This window comes from Haliotis rufescens, unplaced genomic scaffold, assembly GCF_023055435.1.
Source record: "Haliotis rufescens isolate VD_foot unplaced genomic scaffold, xgHalRufe1.0.p SCAF_45, whole genome shotgun sequence".
Lineage (NCBI taxonomy): Eukaryota > Metazoa > Mollusca > Gastropoda > Lepetellida > Haliotidae > Haliotis > Haliotis rufescens.
Window position 1 is genome coordinate 551,223 of NW_025964168.1, and position 23,197 is coordinate 574,419.

Sequence of the window (23,197 nt, forward strand, 5' to 3'; positions counted from 1 at the left end):
GCGGCCTGGGCGCTTATTACGTCGAATACGGTAGGTTGATGGCGTTGTGTTCCCATTTTTGTATAGTCCTTCCCGTGACAAGCGTGAGACCACTTACAACCGATGTATCAAAGCTGTGATAGACTCCTACACGATTCGCCTGTGGTTTTCTTGGCCTTCGAGACTGCTGCATGAAAAGGTGTGAGATCTGTGTTCCCTGTGGTAGCAGATGGTTGGTTTGAGGCTCCCGACAATGGTCCACACACACTGACTGTTCAATGACGATGTGACTGGGCAATGGGTGGAAGGTGGAGGGCCCAGAACCACCAACCATGTTGAGGGGTGGCTCAGCAAATTAAACACGGTTGTCGGACCCCCCCCCCCCCCCAAACATTTACAAGCTGTTAACTGTACTGAAAAAAGAGAACAAGGTATGGCAGAAGTACGTATTTTGCAGCTGAACCAAAATGGCATCACAAGACCACAGAAAAGGAAAGTCATTGAGCTCGGAGACAAAAGATGAGCACCCTAGTAAAGTTAAATTTACAGGGGGACAATGAGACCTGATGTCGTATGTAGATGCAGTGTCACATCTTGTTCACTAGGAGAAGTATTTCCTGTGTCAGGGACAATTTAACTAAAAAGTGGTTCTTGTAAATTATATGAGATGGAAGCTGTCATTATAAACTAGTGTCCAAAAGAAACGATACCAACTTATTTTCAAAATTGTTTTTTACTAAGTGAATTGTCTAGTATGAAAACATGCCAATTCGTATTGCACATCCCAAACACAGCATAGTCGATTAAAAAAAACGGGAACACGTGATCACTTCCGGGAAAAAACGTTAATTTCGTGAAAGTGACATTTCCCTCTCTAGCATGTTCTGCACGTGCATAAAAACTGTATAAAACGGCTGATCAGACACGTTGATATCACAGGAACAACAAAAACACAAGATATGCCACGTTTGACAGCCATCGAGAGAGAGAGAGAGCCGTTGGAATGGTCCAACAAGGAGCGTCACACGTCGACGTCGCCAGAAGGTTGGGCTGCGCACGCATCACTATCACCAGGTTGATGCAGCGGTTACGTCAGACAGGTCAGACGTCAGACAGGCCCAGGAGTGGAAGACCACGAGTAACCACGCCCCGTGAAGATCGTTACATCCGGGTAATACACCTGAGGAACCGCACCGTAACAGCGACGTCCACGGCGGCTACAGCACTGGGACACAGGATCAGTCGACAGACCGTCTACAGGAGACTACGGCAGTATGGTATCCGGCCACGTCATCCCTACCGCGGACCGCTCCTGACGCCTCGACACCGGAACAACAGACTGATCTGGGCCAGGCGAGTTCGACGTTGGCAACGGCGGGACTGGGCACGTGTTATGTTCTCTGATGAGAGCAGATTCCTCATCTTCAGAAACGATGGACGGCAGCTTGTATACCGACGATTTGGTGAACGTTTGGCGCCTAACTGTATCCAACAGGTCCGGCCGTTTGGAGGTTGAGGGTTAATGGTTTGGGGTGGCATATGTGGTGACGTCAAAACGATGCTTGTCGTAATTCGTGGAAACCTGAATGCACAGCGTTATCTTGATGACATCCTACGGCCTGTTGTGGTGCCCTTTTTTCAGCAACAGCCTCGTGGACTCCTTTTCCAACATGACAATGCAAGGCCACACACAGCAAGATTGACACAGAACTTCCTTGCCAACGCCAACGTACAGGTTTTGCCATGGTCCGCATGTTCACCGGACATGAATCCCATCGAGCACTTATGGGACCACCTCGATCGGCAAATCCGACGTCGCCGTGTGCCTCCAGTCAACGTCCAGGACTTGGAACGATGTCTCCTCGAGGAATGGCAACGCATCACTCCCAACGTCATCAGACGTTTGACGTCATCAGTCCGTAGGCGTGTTCTGGCATGTATTGATGCTCACGGTGGACATACCCGCTACTGACTTGACTTTGAGACGTGTGGTGTGACATTTCCCGTTGTTTCTGTGATCAGTGCTCTAACGAAATGTTCATTTTTCGACCCCACCCATCTTTAAAGGCTTGTCATATTGGTTGTACAGATTTTATTGAAATAAATTTTTTGTACAGATGTTGTGAATGGATTTCTCAAAAGCATAACACCAATCCTAAACTTCTGCATTGTTTAGTTTTTCTTTTATGTCGTTGCAAACAGGTGGTATCGTTTCTTTTGGACACTAGTTTATGTAAAATGTGTTCATGTAACCATTCAAAATAATCATGTGTGAACAAGTTGATTGGTATAAAATTTACGATGATATAAAATATAATTTCAAAATATCCCTTTGTATTTATACTCTTCCAAAAACAACAACCGCAAAACGGATATTTTTGGCCATAAAAGCAAAATTAGTGGACTAAGAGGTGCAAAATGAAGAGGTTTAATGTGTTATAGTGTCAGCACTATGAACGGTATTAAACTGCAGGGTTTTTGATTGCCTGGCATCTGCGTTAATCGAACAGTGACAGTTCAACAACATGCCAAGATTAACGGAAGTGCAAAGGAACAACGTCATAGGCCGCTTGTGAGCAGGGGAATCCCGATCAGCTGTAGCTAGGGTTTTCAATGTAGCGCCCAGCACCATCACAAGGCTATGGGATCTGTTTCAACAGCATGGGTCAAACGTGATCGGCCAAGGTCGGGACGACCAAGAGTAACCACCCCTTCACAAGATCGCTACATCCGACTGCGCCATCTACGTGAAAGGACGACCACAGCCACCTCAGCCGCATCCCAAATACCCGGACTGCTCTCCGACCAGACCTACGAAACCGTTTAAGAGCAGCAGGTCTACGAGCAAGACGTCCTGTTCGACGCGTCATATTGAGTCGACAACACCATCAACAACGACTGCATTGGTGTCGTCAACTTAGGGTATGGCCTCAACTGCGATGGAGAGATGTCTGGTTCAGCGACGAATCACGATTTCTCCTCCGTCGAGGGGATGGAAGAGCACGGGTCTACAGACGACGGGGAGAACGTTACGCCGGAAACTGCGTACATGAAGTGAACAGGTTTTTTTGGGTAGCGTTATGATGTGGGCAGGACATGGCAGGACAGGTTTGGTCCATATCCAGGACAATCTTACGGTTCAACGATACATCAACGAAATTCTCCTACTACATGTCCTCCCAATTACAGCAAACGGCAACGGTGTATTCCAGCAGGACAACGATCGACCGCATACAGCACGGATCAAAAGAGCCTGTCTACACAACAACATCGTTGATGTTCTCTCCTGGCCCTCCAGATCCCCTGATTTGAACCCGATAGAGCGCCTGTGGGATAAATTGGATAGACCGTTACGCCAACGTCAACCACAACCCCAGACGTTGCAGCAGTTGGCTTTTGCGTTGCAGGCTGAGTGGGGTACCATTCCCCAGGATGTGATTCGCATACTCGTCTCTTCCATGGGCAGGAGATGTCAGGCCGCTATCGATTCCAACGGGGGACATACGCATTATTGATGGTAGCTGACCTTCACCTTGGACTGTTCCTATGTACCGACAACTGAGATGACTACAATCACCAAGTGTTCTCTCCACAACATTTTGGCTCAATACATTGTATGGTTCCTCGTATAAATTATTTCCCCACCTCACTAAAATCTGGCTTTGCGTTTCTTTTTTTGAAGAGTATTTCATATCTTCATGATAATTATTCTTATTTATGTCTTAGCAAATATAGTAAGGGGCAGAGACATTACCTATAGACATTACCTGAAACAGACTATAGCCATCGAAACTATAGAAAATTATCAACTTAGTAAGTAACACACCCCTGACTTGTAATACACTATACCGATTTTGAGTGAGTAAGTTAGTATGGTTTTACGCCGCTTTTAGCAATATTCCAGCACTATCACGGCGGGGGACACCACAAATGGGCTTCACACATTGTACCCATGTCGGGAATCGAACCCGGGTCTTCGGCGTGACGAGCGAACGCTTTAACCACTAGGCTACCCGACCGCCCCTATACCGATTTTTAGCTAGCTGAGAATGAACCGATAAAAAATCATGTTCATATAAAGTAGTGTGCATGTTATGTTATTGAAAATAATAAAATATTTGGTCATTTGTCTACTCAATGTTTTATCATAACAAGTACACTGACAAAACCCATACCTAGTAACAGAAGACCACGAGACACGCCCTGAAAAAGGGGAGCTGTAACAACACAATGAACAATGCTAATATATGGTAATGTGTTACCACCATTTGCTTTGATACAGGCGGGGCAGCGGAGGCGTACTGCATACACCAGATGATTGGAAACAGCCGGGGGGATGGTGTTCCAAATGCCAACCAAAGATTGGATTAACTGAGCTGTGTCACTGACTGGTTCTGGACCTGTCGTAGGCGTCGTTTCATCTCATCCCAGACATGTTCTAATGGGCAGAAAAAAACGGGCATTATTCCGGTGCATCGTGACGTTAGGTCCCTGCAACTGCGCAAAGGGTAGAACATGACCTCGAGCGATTTCGTCCCGGTATCGCACGCTTATCACATTGCCATTAACAATGGTGAGTTGTGTTCTCCCTTGAGTTGTCATGCCACTCTATACTATTACACTTCCACTCCCAAACTGACCACGTTGAGTAATGCAAGCGTCGCTAAAACGTTCTCGTGGACGCCTGCAGACCCTTGCACGACCATCAGAGCTGTTCACACATGTGTACAGTATACATTCCCAGTCGTGTCTTCAGACCCTCAGTTGCTGTCTATACCAAGCTGGGCGTGCCTGACAGTGACGTGGGAGCAAATTTGGGCGTATCGCCGGACGTCGGGCCAGATGTTGTGCTCCGACAATCGGTTACGCAAGGTTCTGCCACTAAGGTTGGAACTATATTTTTTAAAGGTTTTTGTATACGAGTATATCTGGAATATATTTTTAGTATCAATTCTTCTAAATAAGTAGCTAAGTATGTTTAAGACCAGAGACAATTATACACAGATGAAACGTTAAAGCTAAAGAAATGTGATTCCGTGATCATGTTTAGGCGGAAGCCTGTTTACTGTTGGGGCAGAATGTACATGTCCGACACAAATAGCCGAGTCTTCTTTGCGATTACGGAAAATGACGGAAAGGGGCAAGGTTGGCCGAAAGAACAAGTACCATTTCAACGTCTTTTGGTGTGACACATCAGGGATCGAACCGCCGATCTTCCGACCTCCGCGGACAAACGCTCTATCCACTCAACCACGGAGGTGGTCGCATGTAGGGTTGGGACGAGTCCAAATTTACAACCCGGGGACCCACCCCTCTATTACCCGACCCTACCCGGGTGCCCACTGGAGGCCTCAAGAGATACAAAATGTCCGATTGGGAATTTTTTACCACATCACTTGCAAAACGTATTTAGATACATGTATTAAACGTTCTGGTCATGCATACACTGAAGTTGACTTAAGTTATATCTTTATTCAAACATATATGAAAAGTCTCAAGGAATGGTGCATAGTCAGAAAGAAATGTGAACGTTAGTGACTTGTAGTATAACCATAGAGTTTTAGATAATTTTTGTCATTAAACAATATATCACGTGACTAACCACGGGTCCGGGTAGTTCTGTGGGTAGTCCGGGTAGTCCTACCCAGTACCCATCCGACTCGGGTACCCGAGTTACCAGTCCCAGCCCTGGTCGCAGGCAATATAAATATGATATTTATGCGTTCAGTAGTTTTGAAGAATTGTTTTTAAGTTCAGTGCTGATGGTTGAATGGATGGACTGACGGACGGTAGACGAAACCTCTTGCCATAAACTCACTTTGACGATGTTAAGGTGAGCAATTATATATAATATAGAAAAGAACCAAAAAAAAGGTTCTGTCCACCATTACCATCTTCCCGAGGCAAGAGAGTTAACTGACTTTAAAAGTCCAGTTTCTACCCTTGCCGAACTAGGCTGGAATTACGGGGCTCGATCGTAGCGCCACCAGTGGCTATTACCAGTCATGTCCCTTCTAAGCCTCTCATATTGACCAATCAGATTCAACCTCTCGCATCACTCGCGTTTGCTTCACACAAAAAGGTGGCGCCCGGGCAGTTAGATCTGATCGACAATCAAGATCTATATTCTGATAAAACGGGTCTTACATCGCGAATTGCATCAAATCACGTGAGGACCTTGATTAAAAACATGAAAAGATTTGGAAAATATCTGCTGACAACGAGTTGGCGGTGAACATGCTTTGCAAATCCTGCAATCGACCGAAATCTGTACGACAGTGTACGAACCGGATTTCGATTTCGGTGCGCGATTTTGATTGGACCATGCACAGACTCGTTAGTCCAGCCAAAATGTAACTCCATAATACTAGCCTAGTTCGGCAAGGGTGGAAACTGGACTTTTATAGTCAGTTAACTATCTTGCCTCGGGAAGATGACCATTACTGATACACTATATGTCCACTAAATGCACGCATGCGTGGTATTGTGACTGGTGTGCTAGCCGAGAGCCGCGATGGGGTCCTACAGTCAAGACCAGTGGTGTCACTGGAGTGCGTGTTTGTGTTGTCTTTATTTATGTGCCAGTCACAAGCTTTTACGACCCGTGAAGATCCGGGCAACCCATTCTTGTCATAAGGAAAGACGAACGGGATCGGGTGGTCAGTCTTACTGACTTGGTTGATACATGTCATCACCCAGTTGCGAAGATCAATGACCATGATGTCAATCACTGGATTGTCTGCATGGTCCAGATTCGATTATTTACCGACCGCCGTCATATTGCAGAGTGCGACAATAAACAACAAACCAATACAAGGTTAATACATCATCATAAATTATTCATGCTCATATATCTGATATATGTATACATGTATATGACAAATGACCATTTTTGTCTACCTGACGTATCAGAACAACAAACAGACGTACTCAGCCCAGTGTTCTAGGATGGGGCTTTGTCGCGACAGAATAACCCTGATCTTATGAACAATGGTCTGTTGGTGCCATACCTGATTTCACCGAAGTGGTGCGCGATTCGCTGTGCAGAGTTGCGTCCCTTGGGCACACCAGAAACCTATGTTTGTGGGTTCGAATCCAGGTTTGTCAGCACCATACCCTTGCTCGTGGGTTTCACTGAAGTGGTAAACGTCTGAAACCTGCATCACTTCGGGCTTTCCTCCCACATTAAGCTGACACGCCGCGATATGACTGGAATACTGTTAAAAGCGGCGAAGTGGTGACGTGTCATCTCGAGCTACATAACCACATGAGCGAAGTAAACACAAGACACTAACAATATTATAACTTTGATATCTTTTTCGCTTTCCTCAATGCGTATGCATAGTTATATCTAAACTGATGGCCAAAAGAAATGTTACCATAGTTTTAAATCACTCTGGTTTTAAAAAAAAAACAATAACAAAGGATAGTATGAAGTATAATGTACTGAAAAGATCAAAATCTCATCGAAATCAACATTTAAAATGACAATCATACAGCACCCGATATTGGCTTGACAGTTGCCCAATCTTTTTTAAATCAGACCTAAGTTCTCTCTGTTTAACGGTAGCGAGAACTAAGGTCTGATTTTAATGAGATTGGACAGTTGGCCGAATTGAGGTGGGGTAGCAAGAACAAGCATTGAATGTAATTTACAAAGGGAACACGTATGTAAAATCACTTATGTTAGGGACACGTTACATTAATATTGTGTAACCACATGAACTCGGTATTGGTCAGAAAATAAAATAAATATACATCCCCGATATATAAATAGAGATTTTTATTTACTCTCCTGCGCACAGAAAAAGTCTTCGTCTGAAGAGGTCACGTGGGTTACGTCGCCATTGTTCTTGGAGGGTCTGAATCAGTTCTTGTCGGTTGGCTGGAGGATGTGGTCGCTGTCGAACACGGCGATCGGTGTTTGTTTGTTGTATTCCAGCTATATGACGGCGGTCTATAAATAATCGAGTCTGGACCAGACAATCCAGTGATTGACAACATGACATCGATCCACGCAATTGGGATCGATGACATGCATCAATCAAGTCAGCGAGCCGATCCCGTTAGTTTCCTCTTACGGCAAGCATAGTCGCTTTTTTATGGCAAGCATGGGTTGCTGAAGACCTATTCTACCCTGGATCTTCACGACCCAACGACCAGTGACATCGCAGAGGTGTTCTAAAATGTCATGGAGGAAAACAGTAAAGCAAAATGCACGTGCAAGTTATGGCATTCGTAACTCGTGGTAGTAACTATAAAAAAGCAAGCATAAGCCAATAATTTGTCATTCAATTGTCAACATATTTCAAGTTCGAAAATGCCGAGACTCGGAACATCGCCATAGGACGTATCAAAAGAGGGGAATCGCAGTCTTCTGTTGCACGCCACTTCAACGTCCACCACAGCGCCATTTGCTGTCTTTGTGACCGATACACACAGTTCAATTCCACTGCAGACTGTCCGAGAACCGGCCGACCAAGAGTTACCACCCTTGCACAGGATCGCTACATTCGACTGTTGCCCCTACCTAATCGCAATGCCAAAGCTACGGATACTTCAGGACGCATCCCTGGTTTGAGGAGGATATCGGTCCAGACTGTCAGGAACCATCTTCACGAGGCTGGAATCCGACCCAGAAGACCCGTTATTGTCCCTGTTTTTCAACAGATCCATCGACAGCGACGCTTGCGTTGGTGCTATACTTTACAGCCTTGGAAGTTTGAGAAACTGGAGACGAGTGTGGTTTAGCGATGAATCATGATTCCACCGGCAAGTGTTTATCGTCGTCGAATTGAGCATTATAGCACCTCATTGTGTACGTGAATTTGACATTTTCGGTGGCGGTAGTGTCCCCCGGTAGTGTGGGGGGCCATATTCTACACCACGAGATCTGACTTGGTTGTGGTTCAGGGACATTTGACAGCAAATCGCAACACGAATCAAATTCTTCAACCTCACCTTCTTCCAATCATTGACAGCCAGACGGAGCTGTTTCAACAGGACAACGCTCCACCGCACACAGCTCGTGTCACGGTAGACTACCTTCATAATCCCAACAACAACGTCTTGCCCTGGCCGTCAAGATCTGCAGATCTCAACCCAATCGAACACCTCTGGGATGAACTCGATCGACGTGTATATCAACGTCAGAACATGTGGCGCTACGTACTACAACTGACCAACATGTTACAAGCAGAATGGCCAGAATTCATACACTTATTCAGTCAGTGCTGAGGAAATGCAGAGCCGCGATTGCTGCCGGGGCGGTCACACGAGATACTGAGTTCAGCGCAACTTTGTGGGGTTATGTGACATGACAATGAACAGTTTTCAATGCCTTTGTACAACGACATGTGACTATCGAGCTCCAAAATTTCATATTTGTACCTATGATATTAAATCAAATATATCAACTTTATTAGGTACAATAAATTTACTAAAAATCTACCTGTGCGTTTCTTTTTTTGAAGAGTGTATAATGACCAACAAGTGTGGTATTCTCATTTCTTTTTTCGCTGAGTATACATAGAGTCCCTGTTAAAACCTATACCCACTTCCAAGCTGCCTATCATAAATGCCATCCATGTAGAGCTAATCTGTCAAATGTCCATAAACGATGACCATTGATGTTCTCTCCTGCCCACTGTCAGAAATCTATTCAAAGTAAGCAAGTACTGGTCTTCATTAATACCCTGGGTCTGCCTGTTCTTGGCCTGTCTTATTTCTGCCCGGTCTGTCTGTAACGTTGCACTTGGTTAGTTACAGCAACATGGGAGCAACCAAAAGCTCTAGCAATGTGGGCATGGGTGGCTCCCATCTGTATGAGAGGGTGCAGTAGCCAAACAGTAATCCTGAGAATATATACAACACAAAGTTTATCTTCAAACACAATTTATTAACCTAACATATAATATATAATGTATAAAACATTTGGAAGCATTGTGAAAAAAATATTCTTCTTTATATGCAAATAAGCATAACAACAAGAATACCAAGGTAAATATAGCAATATAACATTTTGACACAATTCATTTTGAATAACCAAATCATTTGATATGAGAAGAAATACTACATCCTGATTCCCATATGTGCTGCCACACTATGGTTTCAGTGACAAATGTGCCCTGGACAAACAGATAATCCAGGTGACTAGTGACTGACAACACACATGGTTATCCAACTTGTGACGGACTGCATCTAATGCCATCGACTCCCATGCCATCACTTGGGCAACCTAATCACAGAGTCAACAGTCTACTAAGGAAAATGTAGAAGGGTGAGTGAGTGTAGTTGGTTTATGTCACCACTCTGGTGCAACCCAGAAGCATGTTATGGTGCTGACAAATCTAGAAACATACTCCGTGAACTTTTTAAACCCATGATCAGGTTCCTGGCAGGACTAGGGGACATAACTCTGGTCGGTTGGTTGGTTGGTTTGTTGTTTAACGACACACTCAGCAATATTCCAGCTATATGACAGCGGTCTGTAAATAATCAAGTCTGGATCGTCCAATCCAGTGATTAATATCATGAGCATCGATCCATGCAATTGGGCTCGATGACATGCATCAACCAAGTCAGCGAGCCTGACCACCCGATCTTGTTAGTTGCCTCTTATGACAAGCAAATAACTCTGCATAGGACATTTCAGCACCTTTGACTCGTCCACAATGCCTGAAATTTAAAACTGTATGAAATAATTCTGTTTTCATGTCAGCGACCATGTATAAAAGACACTCGTGCTTCTTGAATATGATGCTCATCTCATGAAGAGGAAAAGATATTTCATGGTCTTTCAAACGCCGAGATAACTATGGTATTTGACAATTAGTAGGAATATAATTCAGGGGTTGGAAATATGTGTCAGTCTCAATCAGTAATTGTTTGAACATGTTGAAGATATGTGTGATTAAGTTTGACTGGAGACTTTTGGCAACTGGTTCCTATAGCAAGGGCACAGACATGGTGTCAGATCTGACGGGGGGATTTCAATATAAAGGTTTGTTGGTAAGAACTGTGTTAATGACCAGTTAGCCTCAACATGTACATGAAAAAATTCATCTTGCCCTGTAGTTGTGGATTGTCAAAAATCAGGATTGGCACAGATGTACTGAAAAAACATCACAGAAACTAGAACATGAACTTTTACCAAAAACAAACAGTACCAATATGGTTTCTTTGCAGTACAGATATCTTTTTTAGTCCAGAAACTGTGAAAGTACCATAAATACTGCCATTCAATGACTAGCAACTAGCCGTTCCTTGGTTCAATGAAGGGCTACAATGCGGACTGAGTGAGTTAGATGGGTTTTATTAAGTTTTTAGAAATATTCCTACAACATCAAAGCAGGGAACACCAGAAATGGGCTCAACACATTGAACCCATGTGGAAATTGAATGCAGGGCTTGGGGCTGACAAGCCAATGTTCTACCCACAAGGCTACCCCAATGCTGATTGGAGGGGAGTTTCTCCCTTACGCCTAAATACAGGAGTGTGGGACATGGCCTTTTGATGTATAGGACACAGGGGTTGCCAAGCACTGTTGTTTCCAGCTGGAAGATTTACAAACAGGGAAGGATGCTTCAAATATTAAGTTTCTAACACAGGATTAGATGAAAAAATGATGAAACTTGTGACAAAATCGCATCCATGAAAGATTCAAAGCATTTTTAGCATGTAACTCAGCGCGCACGCACTACATCAACATGTTTGCTGCACTCAGCAATATTCCAGCTGTACAACAGTGGCCTGTAAAAAATCAAGTCTGGACCATCGTGATGGGAGCCATGGTCCACTTGATCTGGGTACGATGACAGGCTATCATCCATGTCGCCATGGTCCACCTGATCGGGGTACGATGACATGCTATCATCCATGTCGCCATGGTCCACCTGATCGGGGTACGATGACAGGCTATCATCCATGTCGCCATGGTCCACCTGATCGGGGTACGGTGACAGGCTATCATCCATGTCGCCATGGTCCACCTGGTCAGGGTACGATGACATGCTTTCATCCATGTCGCCATGGTCCACCTGGTCAGGGTACGATGACATGCTTTCATCCATGTCGCCATGGTCCACCTGGTCAGGGTACGATGACATGCTTTCATCCATGTTGCCATGGTCCACCTGATCGGGGTACGATGACAGGCTATCATCCATGTCGCCAAGACTGATAACCCTCCATTAAGTTGCCTCCTACAACAGTCACGGGTTGCTGGGCTTCAGTTCTAACCCTGAATCCCAATGGAGTTCCAACATTTAAGAGGAGCAATGTCATACATCTGGTTTAATTTCACAGATCCATCACAGTTCATGTGATCCATCACAGTTCATATGATCCATCACAGTTCATATGATCCATCACAGTTCATATGATCATCACAGTTCATATGATCCACCACAGTTTATGTGATCTATCACAGTTCATGTGATCATCACAGTTCATATGATCCACCACAGTTTATGTGATCTATCACAGTTCATATGATCAATCACAGTTCATATGATCCATCACAGTTTATGTGATCTATCACAGTTCATGTGATCATCAGTTCATATGATCCACCACAGTTTATGTGATCCATCACAGTTCATATGATCCATCACAGTTCATATGATCCATCACAGTTCATGTGATCATCACAGTTCATATGATCCACCACAGTTTATGTGATCTATCATAGTTCATGTGATCCACCACAGTTTATGTGATCTATCACAGTTCATGTGATCATCACAGTTCATATGATCCACCACAGTTTATGTGATCATCACAGTTCATATGATCCACCACAGTTTATGTGATCTATCACAGTTCATGTGATCATCACAGTTCATATGATCCATCAAAGTTCATGTGATCCATCACAGTTCATATGATCCATCACAGTTCATGTGATCCATCACAGTTAATATGATCCATCACAGTTCATGTGATCCATTACAGTTCATATGATCATCACAGTTCATATGATCCACCAGTTCATGTGATCCATCACAGTTCATATGATCCATCACAGTTCATATGATCCATCAAAGTTCATGTGATCCATCGGAGTTCATATGATCTATCACAGTTCATGTGATCCATCACAGTTAATATGATCCATCACAGTTCATGTGATCCATCACAGTTCATATGATCTATCACAGTTCATATGATCCATCAAAGTTCATATGATCCACCACAGTTCATGTGATCATCACAGTTCATATGGCCCATGATAGTAAACATGGTTCATCATGGTCCATAAACTTACTGTCATGTGTTAGTGAGCATTTCAATATCCTGAGATCAGATTCCTCCAGCAATGGACTTCATTTCATGTTTGTTTGGTCACACAAACACTACAGTCCTATCATTCACTTGTCACCATACTGTCTATACATACAATTAATACAAAACATCCAACCTAAAAGATAAAAAGATTACATGTTGAATGAAATAAGGATTAAACTGTTAATTCATCATTTATAAGAAACGTTTAATTATGTTCATCGAAATGAATTAATATTGTAGTTTTCCAGACTGAAAGAAGAGAGAGGCAGAAGTCCTTCTAGAGTCGGACAACCACCTGCATCATGTACACAACAAACTATGGATGGACTGGTGAGTCCAGAGCTCCAGATAAGCTTTTGGTGTTGTGGGTATTTTACCCATGCATTTTAAAATCATTGGGTATCAGTAATTCTATCTGGGTATTCAAATTTCTGTTACCCACTAGTTTTTACACATGCGGGTATTTAAGTTAAATATTTAAAAACACTATTCATCTCGTCCCTACAAACTGTTGTCGTGTGGGTTCGAGAGCTTTATAGGACTCAAAAATACCGAGATACTTCCACAAGAAAGTGTGATGGCAAATGATCATGACGTAACTGTCATCGTGGAGTTTGGCAAGGTTGACGGAATGTCCGTATATAATTTCAAAATAAGTTGCTGATTTGCTAATCGAATACGCAGAGTTACTTCACAATATTTTGATGATACGCACTAGTTTTATTTTTGTAGCGTATCTGTAATGTTCATTGCGTATTTGATACGCTTGAATTTTATTTCACTGCGTATTTCTGCATTTCTGATGCGTATTTTACGCAGACATGCAGCTTATCTCGAGCTCTGTAAGTCTCTTCCTAGTATTCTCCAAAGTTTACATGGCCAGTTTTCTTAGCATGGCATTGAGCTTCTTCTGTTCCTGTCAACCCCACTTGGCAGATGAGGCAGCGGAGGGAGAAATTGGCCACGTCCGTGAACTGTCGACTAGCCTTGGCCTCAGCTGCTAGCTCCATAGCTTGTGCAAGCACCATCTCGTCTGAAGTTGGGAATTTTGTTTCAATTGGTCTGCTCGGGTCTGTTGGTTCGAGAATAAGAGCGTCATAATGGACCCCATCATAGATAAGCAATACACGCTCTAAATAATTCTTGTCTTCCCCAAACCTATCTATTCTCCCGGTCTGTGTGTCAACAACGTCAATCTCTACTTGATAATAACGTGACAAAATGGACAACTCTATTCCTCCGCCCCACGACTGATCGTCTAGTATCCAGCGACAATAGTTTTCATTACGTTTCCCAAGGAATCCAGCGTTGTAATACTCAGTGTCTCCGCGCACTATATCCGCTATAAGGTGACGCATCACTTTGGCACATGTTGTATCCACGACACCGTCCGTCATCACAGTATTCACACTTGTGAACAGACATGAGTTATTGGCGGGGACAACTTTACGTATAAGCATCCCCTTAATCCCAGACAGAAGCTGGGACTGGAGGGCTCGGTCAACTCTCTGTTGTTTCAGAATCTGTGAACCCTTCTCTTCCTCCACTATAAGAGTGTCTCCTGATCGGAATGGCAGAGTCTCTATTTCCGCTGAGTCATCAGTTGTGTTGATCACCTTGGGTGGGTAGCCCTGTCTGATCTTGATGCTGTCTTTGGGAATGTTGGCTAGGTCGGATATCATCTGTTTAAGCCGACCCACCGTTGTGTTGAGAGTAACCCCTGTCAGGTAGTGTTGACCAGTGGGAGTCTTGCATCTCAGCTGTATCTGCTTGTTGCCAATGTTGGCCATCTTGTCCTGAAAGACAAACCACACACTTGAATAGATGGGACTGGACAGGTCAGAATGACTGTATTTCATCTCAAACTGAGTGTTTGTTGTTTAACGCCGCTGCTATATGATGGCGGTCTGTATATAATTGAGTCTTGACCAGACAATCCAGTGATTGACATAAAGGAACATCGATCTACACAATTGGGATACAATGACATGCATCAACCAAGTCAGCAAGCCTGACCACCTGATCCCGTTAGTCGCCTCCTACGACAAGCATGGGTTGCTGACGACCAATTCTAACCAGGGTCTGTACGGGCCGACAATTGGGAGTGAACCAGGTAAAATCTTAACAGAAGCAAGAAGTATAAAACAAAAGGATTATGACTGGAGTCTTTGATGAGTTGATGGTATGCAGGGAGTAACTAATAACCTGGATCACACTTGATTGATGGTTGGGGTTGGAGTCTTTTGATGATGAAAGCCTCTTGGGAGTTTTCTGAGCATGGGTATAGTACTGACTAAGAATCATAATCAACAATCTGATCAAGGCAAATCTGTGACTCATGACCATAACATCCTGCCCTGCCTAAAGGGACACAACTCTACACTGGGACCTGTGCAAAGAAGATCTTGGCCCCGTTCCATGAAGCGATCAATAGTCGTAGTGCTAAGATCACTTTATGAATCGGTCACACCGGGAACCGCTATCATCCCGGGAACCCCTAACATCATTATTGGGAGTCTCCAGGTCTCACAAACGGAAAGAACTGAGTGTTTGTTGTTTAACGCCGCATTCAGCAATATTCCTGCTATATGATGGCGGTCTGTATATAATTGGGTCTTGACCAGACAATCCAGTGATTGACATGATTGACATCATGGACATTGATCTACACAATTGGGATACAATGACATGCATCAACCAAGTCAGCAAGCCTGACCACCTGATCCCGTTAGTCGCCTCCTACGACAAGCATGGGTTGCTGAAGACCAATTCTAACCAGGGTCTTTACGGGCCGACAATTGGGAGTGAACCAGGTAAACTCTTAACAGAAGCAAGAAGTATAAAACAAAAGGATTATGACTGGAGTCTTTGATGAGTTGATGGTATGCAGGGGGTAACTAATAACCTGGATCACACTTGATTGATGGTTGGGGTTGGAGTCTTTTGATGATGAAAGCCTCTTGGGAGTTTTCTGAGCATGGGTATAGTACTGACTAAGAATCATAATCAAAAATCTGATCAAGGCAAATCTGTGACTCATGACCATAATACCCTGGCCTGCCTAAAGGGACACAACTCTACACTAGGACCTGCGCAAAGAAGATCTGGGCCCTGTTCCATGAAGCGATCAATAGCCGTGGTGCTAAGATCACTTTATGAATTGGTCACACCAGGAACCCCTATCATCCCGGGAACCCCTAATATCATTATTGGGAGTCCCCAGGTCTCACAAACAGAAAGATCCAGGTAAACTCCTGAACAGAGAAATATTTCATCTACACGCTCTCAGTGGATACTAGACCATCTGCACCCACAGAGTTTAGTACCCAACAAAAATTGCTAACCCATACCTAAAATTCTCGTCAGATTCGTACCAGTTTGAAGCATTCATACTTTATGTGGCTGACCAGTACCCAAACTTTGAGAACTCATACCCATTTATTTCTGAAAGCAAGATGTCCGGAACAGATTTGCTTTAACCAGTATAGACCATAAAATTGACCAAAAATATATGTTTGTAATCATATATTCAGCACTAAATTCTCCTATATTCTGACGAGCACTTTCATAGCAATATATTCATAGCAATATTACATTTCCAAAATTAATTCGTTTAATATTACCAACATTCAGAAAACATTTCCAATATACATTCATTATACATTTCAACATTCATTCATAGGCTGGTGAATACAATCAACCAATTAACTCAATCAATGTGAAGTGACAATAAATGACCACTGAAGAGTCATTCCCTCTTTAATACATGTACACTAGTAACCATGTAACATTAGGAGTAAATCAATTGAGTTATCTCAATTGGACATGATGGAATATTGTTGTTTTAGTATTTAAACTACCGTACTTTGTTCTTGGAAGTCAGGGATTGTTACTCATGTGTTGTTACGTGTAACACAAAATAAACAAAGTTATACGTTGGCCTAGCTGAAAACATGTTTAAGTCAATTAATGTTTAATGTTTGAAATCATATATCTTTGCATTGGGTACAGACTCGCCTTTTGGGGTACAAATCGTCCAGTTGATTAGGTACGAATGGGTATGGGTTAGCCAACACTTGGATATGAGTCTGGCCAAAAATGTTTCGGTATGGATCTCTGTGGGAACAGATTATCCAGTTCCCCTCTCAATTCTACAATAACAATGCATTGGCGTCCTCCAGCTATCAAATAAACTGTTATAAACATGTTATATAACTACAGTAGGGTTGGCTTTGATTTATGCAGTAAACATTTAAATGACTTGCTGTTAGATATGTTGCATGTGTATTTAATCTCAAGAGGCAGCACATCCTTCCACGCAATTATGACATCATTATTGTCTGCACAGCATGACATCTTTTTACAATCATATTATTTGAAAAGAAGGAACAAGGAAGGGGAGGCAGGTATTTAGCCCATATCCTTCTTCTTGACAACTACAACTTCTTATAACTATATAATGACATGGATGTAAAAAACAATACCAATACGCAGCTCTTACATTTTGAATATAGAATGATTTGCTTAAGAATGTAAGAATGTTCCTTCCACCTACACTAAAAAAAGGAGCAGGCAAAATGTATTCGCTACCTGAGAGAAATGGTTATGTTGGAGATACTGTTTTATGATTTGGTTATTTTAAACGAAATGGGTATGATATACTTTTGGTGCTGTTATTACTGAACCTACCTATTCTACCTACCATAGCAACAAGATTCCTTATTGAAAACAATTATTTATAATTGTTGTTGACATCATGTGATGTCTTATGCCAATACATTTTTTTAGTAGAAATGTATTTAATATGCTGAATGATTCACCTGTTCAAAATTCACTACTTGCGGATTGTCTAGCACTTGATCATTTCTTTTTTGTATCCAAAAAGTTATTAAGCTTACAATGATTGATTTCAATACACAATGGTGTGATTTGACATTATTGCTGCTTACCGTTGACTGGGCATTCCCTAAATCGGAGCGTGCACAATCTGTTTCACTTTCAGACTCGCTATCTGAATATTTACTACGAGAGTAATTGTTAACATCTCGTGTCTTCTCTCGGCCTCTTTCAGATGAAACTATGTTTCCTCTAGAACAAAGGGCACTACCCATCTAATGACTCAACAAGCCCATGGAACAAGGGTTCATGCTGTTACTCGCAAAGCTGACGACTTACCGACTGCCTATCTGACCTACTTTTCGTATCCAACCAAGCTCATATATTTGTAAACACGCAACGCAGCTGTGTAGTCACACTTCTTACGGGCACTTGAGGGACAAAGTTGAACGGAAATGTGTTGACGTCATTGATTCTGGGTCCCGTACTATTTCCCTTACGACAAAAAACCATACGGCATTGAGACATGTCAGTCTGCATCTGACTGCAAACAATTTGTGGCAAATTCATTCACTGTTAGGTGAACTATTGTATTAACACCGCCACTCGTGTTATTCTAATGGTGGTGGTTGTTTTCGTGGTTTGGTAAGAATGCTATAGCAAAGTTACCTTGAACTGAAATACTGCATAACAGTATGTGTGACGGTATATATATACCTATGAGAAGTTTCTGTTCGATTGGGAACGAAAGAAGCTGATATTTTCTGAATACCATTCCCAGAAACTCACACTCTATTACATTCAAAGCATAACAATTTTGGGTAATTTTTACGACACAATTAAAAATATTCTTAAGTGAGAGAAGGACGATTTCCTTCGTTAACGACTTCAGCTCTATCTTACAGATTGATCTCTCTGAATACACAGGGGGGCGGTGGGGTAGCATAGTGGTTAAAGCGTTCGCTCGTCACGCCGAAAACCCGGGTTCGATTCTCGGCATGGGTACAATGTGTTAAGCCCATTTCTGGTGTCCCCCGCCGTGATATTGCTGGAATATTGCTAAAAGCGGCCTAAAACCATACTCACTGAATACATAGCGATACATTACGTACGTGTTCGCTGTTTCTCCCCGTGGATATGTCAGCAATGGGGTTATCTATAGACTACAGTGATATATCAACAGGAAACACACGCTTGTTTGGACACCTTAAAAATACGAGACGTGTTTAATGTTGGAATTTTGTTTACCGTGGATCCTCATTTTTTGCTTAATACAATGTATTCATAGCAAATATATCGATCACAGGCAACCTTGTTACCTTGTGGGGATTTTCGAGGTCCTTGTTACCCATATGTTTTGGTTGGAAGAAGATCGAGTGATCAGATTTAGTGACTTGGCTTCACGACGTGGATCGACGCTCAAGCTTTCAGTCACTGGCTCGTCGGGTTCAGGGTCGATTATTTACAGGCCGTCTTGAAATAGGGTTAAAATAGAGCTGAGTGCGGCGTAAATCAACATTCACTCAGATATATAATACATCGATGCATATACATAAAACGCGAGTGTGGCTTCTGTGTAAATTATTTACCTTTTTATCACATGCAGATGTTCGTATGTAGGCGTAATATTTTAATACACCTGTTATTGATATATAACAGGTGTTGATATATGTGATACATGTAATAACCATCTGCGGACGAATCATCCTCAAATCCTTGGCATGTTTTTATTAAGAATAATAATACAGTCTCAGAAAATCCAGTTGCATCCCATTGATCCAGCATTTTCAAAGGTAGGGGTCCATATTATCAAAATCCTCTCTCAGTTATTTTTACTACCTACAATATACTATTTCTGATTTTTAAATTTTAAAAAGAAGGGATTCCGGACCCTCCACCCTGACTATGGTCATCAAACATAAATAAAAGCTGTTTGGAAAGTCGCCTGGTGCATATCTACATGTAAGAAACGTTATATGGAAAATACTATCAGACTTACGTACACACACATTGATTACGTAATATGCACGTTCACTCTGATCATGTCACACAAATTGAGCGTTCCGTTGCCAAACAAAGGTAGGATTTCGGTTTATAATAAATGTAGACACTTATTTTTTTTTCAGAACATGAATCCTACCCTTGTGAATTTTCGGTGTGACAAACCACAATTATGAACTATGTTTTAGCAGTCATTCATAGATTAAGGCCTCGCGCTGGAGGGCGCATGATAAACATATCAAGGGCGACAACTCTTTCAGAAATAACTATTATGATCATTACAGTCATTACGTAAGTTTCTTTACGAACGTATGACTGCCCCATTGCTCTTGATGTATTTACTTAACGTTACAAAACTGGTATTGATATGCCTCTGAACAGAAACTCGTTGCGGAGAAAAAGTCTCTGACCTGTGGATAGATATTATTCGGTTTCGTATCATACTATCTTATCTCTCTTCCTTGAGTCAACAAGAGCCTGTTCATGAGCTGTGCAATTTTAAGACTGAGCTGTCAATAATAAACTCCTTGACGGGGTCAATTGAGTAGACCAATGAGAATGTATTGTTGGTGGTGCAAGTATAAATTTGACATATCGTTATTTTACCATGTTTACTGTTACAAAAGAATTAATAATGGTTTGACAGGTTGGTTAGAAAAATAAAACTATTGGATTGTTATTATTATTATTATTATTATTATTATTATTATTATTAGAAATGGGCACTAATCCTGTAGTCCTTACCAAACTGCCCAATGGTAAAGGTATCCTAAGGACTAGTAGAGATTGGCCAATTTTAAGGGTTTTGCTATATGTTATCATTATAAGGACCAGTGGACAAAAACTGTTAGTTTCTAACCCTTATTATTATTATTATTGTTGTTATTATTATTATTATTATTATTATTATTATTATTATTATTATTATTGTGAATGTATAGCCTTCAACAGAGTTGAGTGTCAAGGTCTGATAATGGATGAGGTTTCCTTGTTGATGTTGCAAGTTTCCTAGAACTGTTTATGTTGCAATGCATACTGTATAGTATCATTTCCTGTTGATTTCACACAAGTCATAAATATCGAAAACCGTTATCACTTTGGACTTTCATTGAAATTGCAAGTTTGATTCAAGTCTTTCAAAACACATTGTTTTTACTGCTGATTTTTGTTTCACTGTTCAATCTAACAGTTATTCTAATTACCCAGAGGTATCAACCTGCTTCATATAATTTTTAGTAACAGATAAACAGTAGCAATAAGACATCCCAGGTATCGTCAGGGATGAGTAGCTTTGCTGACACTATCTTGTAGCACTATCTTGTAACACTATCTTGTAGCACTATCTTAAGATGCCCACCCAAACACCCCTGTCCCCATTGATGGTCTCTCCCAAAGAAATTATACCGTTCAGTGACTACACGGATTACACTGAGCCATGGAGAAACCACTCATGCATTGTCAGACAAACCAGTCATTATGAGTGAAGCTCTGAGAATTAGATGACCAGGGCTGCAATCACTCACAAAGGGAACTAATCGACAATGCTTATATTCACACAGGGCACGAACGACCAGAGATAATGCCTATATTCACACTGAGCACGAACTTCATCTTGACGTAGACTAGAAATGCACACCAAATCGTAAATAGTAGATATTCGTAGATATTCCCCAGCTGTGGGTATAGGACTGGCTTAAAATATCGATAATAGGAGTTATCATCGATGGGAAGAAATATTACGATTATTGATATGAAAGTGTTGTCATCGATAATAACTTGCATAAACTATTGTGATGAAAAAAGGGTTAGGTTTACCGAAACAGACTTGTTATTGTCCATTATGTCAATTGTCAAAGACGGAAAGCAACTGTTTTTGTTATATCTCAATCATCCACAAAGTAATCTATGCATAAATGGGGGCGGTCGGGTAGCCTAGTGGTTAAAGCGTTCGCTCGTCACGCCGAAGACCCGGGTTCGATTCCCGACATGGGTACAATGTGTGAAGCCCATTTCCGGTGTCCCCCGCCGTGATATTGCTGGAATATTGCTAAAAGTGGCGTAAAACCACACTCACTCACTCACTATGCATAAATGTGTCACTGCTCGAAAGTGGCGTGAAACAAGTTGATTTCCTTCGGACTTTCTTTCATTTTGCTTGAACTTTTGAAGGTACTTCTCTGATATTTATTAATAACTGATCGATATCTAGTTAGCGATTATCAATCTCTCTAATCGATATCAATAGCCAGCCCTTTGTGGTTATACAGAAGACTTCTGTCAGGCTGGTTTACAAAGTATGTGTATGGAGCGCAACATACAACAAGACGGCACCTTTACAATTCAGTATCACAAGTTCTTGTGAGGACCGTCTCTGCTGTAGGTCACCTGTCTCTGAGAAAAGTTACCAGTTTGTGAGAATCTGTCAGACTTGAACTCGCAAACCTTCAGATGTAAGCCTTAAAAGCTCACCAACTGAGCTATGTCTGCACTGTTAAATTGAGTGTAAACGTACTTAGCCATGCATGTTTTTCTTCAGGCATCTGATGTTGAGTTACTGAGTAGATATGAATGACTGTATTCATAAGTTGTGGGGTGATTTTGCGACAGAACAGTTTGGGAGGGAACACTGAAAGGATAATGTGGATCATAGTAAGGAATGAGGAAGGTATAGACCTTGCTACAACATCACAAGGATGAGCAAATGGAAGTTACTTGGGTTCCATGACAGTTTCCTCTAGCCAAAATATTCAATACCAAACAACTACATCCTCCTCCCTTGACGTGTTTGTGTGAAGAAAAAATGCAACTGAAAATTTGAAAAGAATAGTATGTACAAGAGTATTGTGACAAGTGCATGTATTTGCAAACTTCAACACCTTGGCTCCCATGCTAAAAAATGGTCAAGAAGGGATTACAACCCCTTAAATCCCCTACACAACTCATTACCAATCTTATTCATTGCATACAATAGATAGATAGTGTTTGGAACAGTGATGTTTGGATGTGTGCAGCATCAATAAACAAATTGCATTCCTGGCCATAATAATGAAAGTGAATGAATAAAAAAGTGACGTGCTTAGTATATGAATTATG

At 42.0% G+C, this 23,197-nt stretch overlaps 2 protein-coding genes across 9 annotated transcripts in view; one reads left to right on the forward strand and one right to left on the reverse strand.

The window, feature by feature from the left end:
• Window positions 1-13,962: 13,962 nt before the first annotated feature.
• LOC124117047 (ubiquitin thioesterase OTU1-like) lies at window positions 13,963-18,574 on the reverse strand. Of its 3 annotated transcripts, none has more exons than XM_046478741.2 (2): window positions 18,463-18,574; window positions 13,963-15,063 (listed from the first exon to the last, which is right to left on the reverse strand). In XM_046478741.2, exon 2 carries the CDS (start codon window positions 15,055-15,057, stop codon window positions 14,122-14,124), a length of 936 nt encoding a protein of 311 aa, XP_046334697.1. In that variant the 5' UTR covers window positions 15,058-15,063; window positions 18,463-18,574; the 3' UTR covers window positions 13,963-14,121. The 3 variants fall into 3 exon arrangements, with proteins under 3 accessions (XP_046334697.1, XP_046334696.1, XP_046334695.1); XM_046478740.2 differs by having other exon boundaries at window positions 18,443-18,565; XM_046478739.2 differs by lacking the exon at window positions 18,463-18,574 and adding an exon at window positions 18,217-18,433.
• Window positions 18,575-20,065: 1,491 nt separating this feature from the next.
• LOC124117045 (6-phosphofructo-2-kinase/fructose-2,6-bisphosphatase 3-like) overlaps window positions 20,066-23,197 on the forward strand; it is a 101,448-nt gene continuing 98,316 nt past the window's right edge. For all 6 annotated transcript variants that reach the window (XR_006858218.2, XR_006858219.2, XR_006858221.2 and 3 more), the window contains exon 1: window positions 20,066-20,182. Coding sequence is in view for 2 of the 6 variants with exons in the window: in XM_046478733.2 (XP_046334689.1) it covers window positions 20,080-20,182 (103 nt within the window). In the remaining 4 variants the exon portion in view is untranslated. The remainder of the gene's footprint in view (window positions 20,183-23,197) is intronic.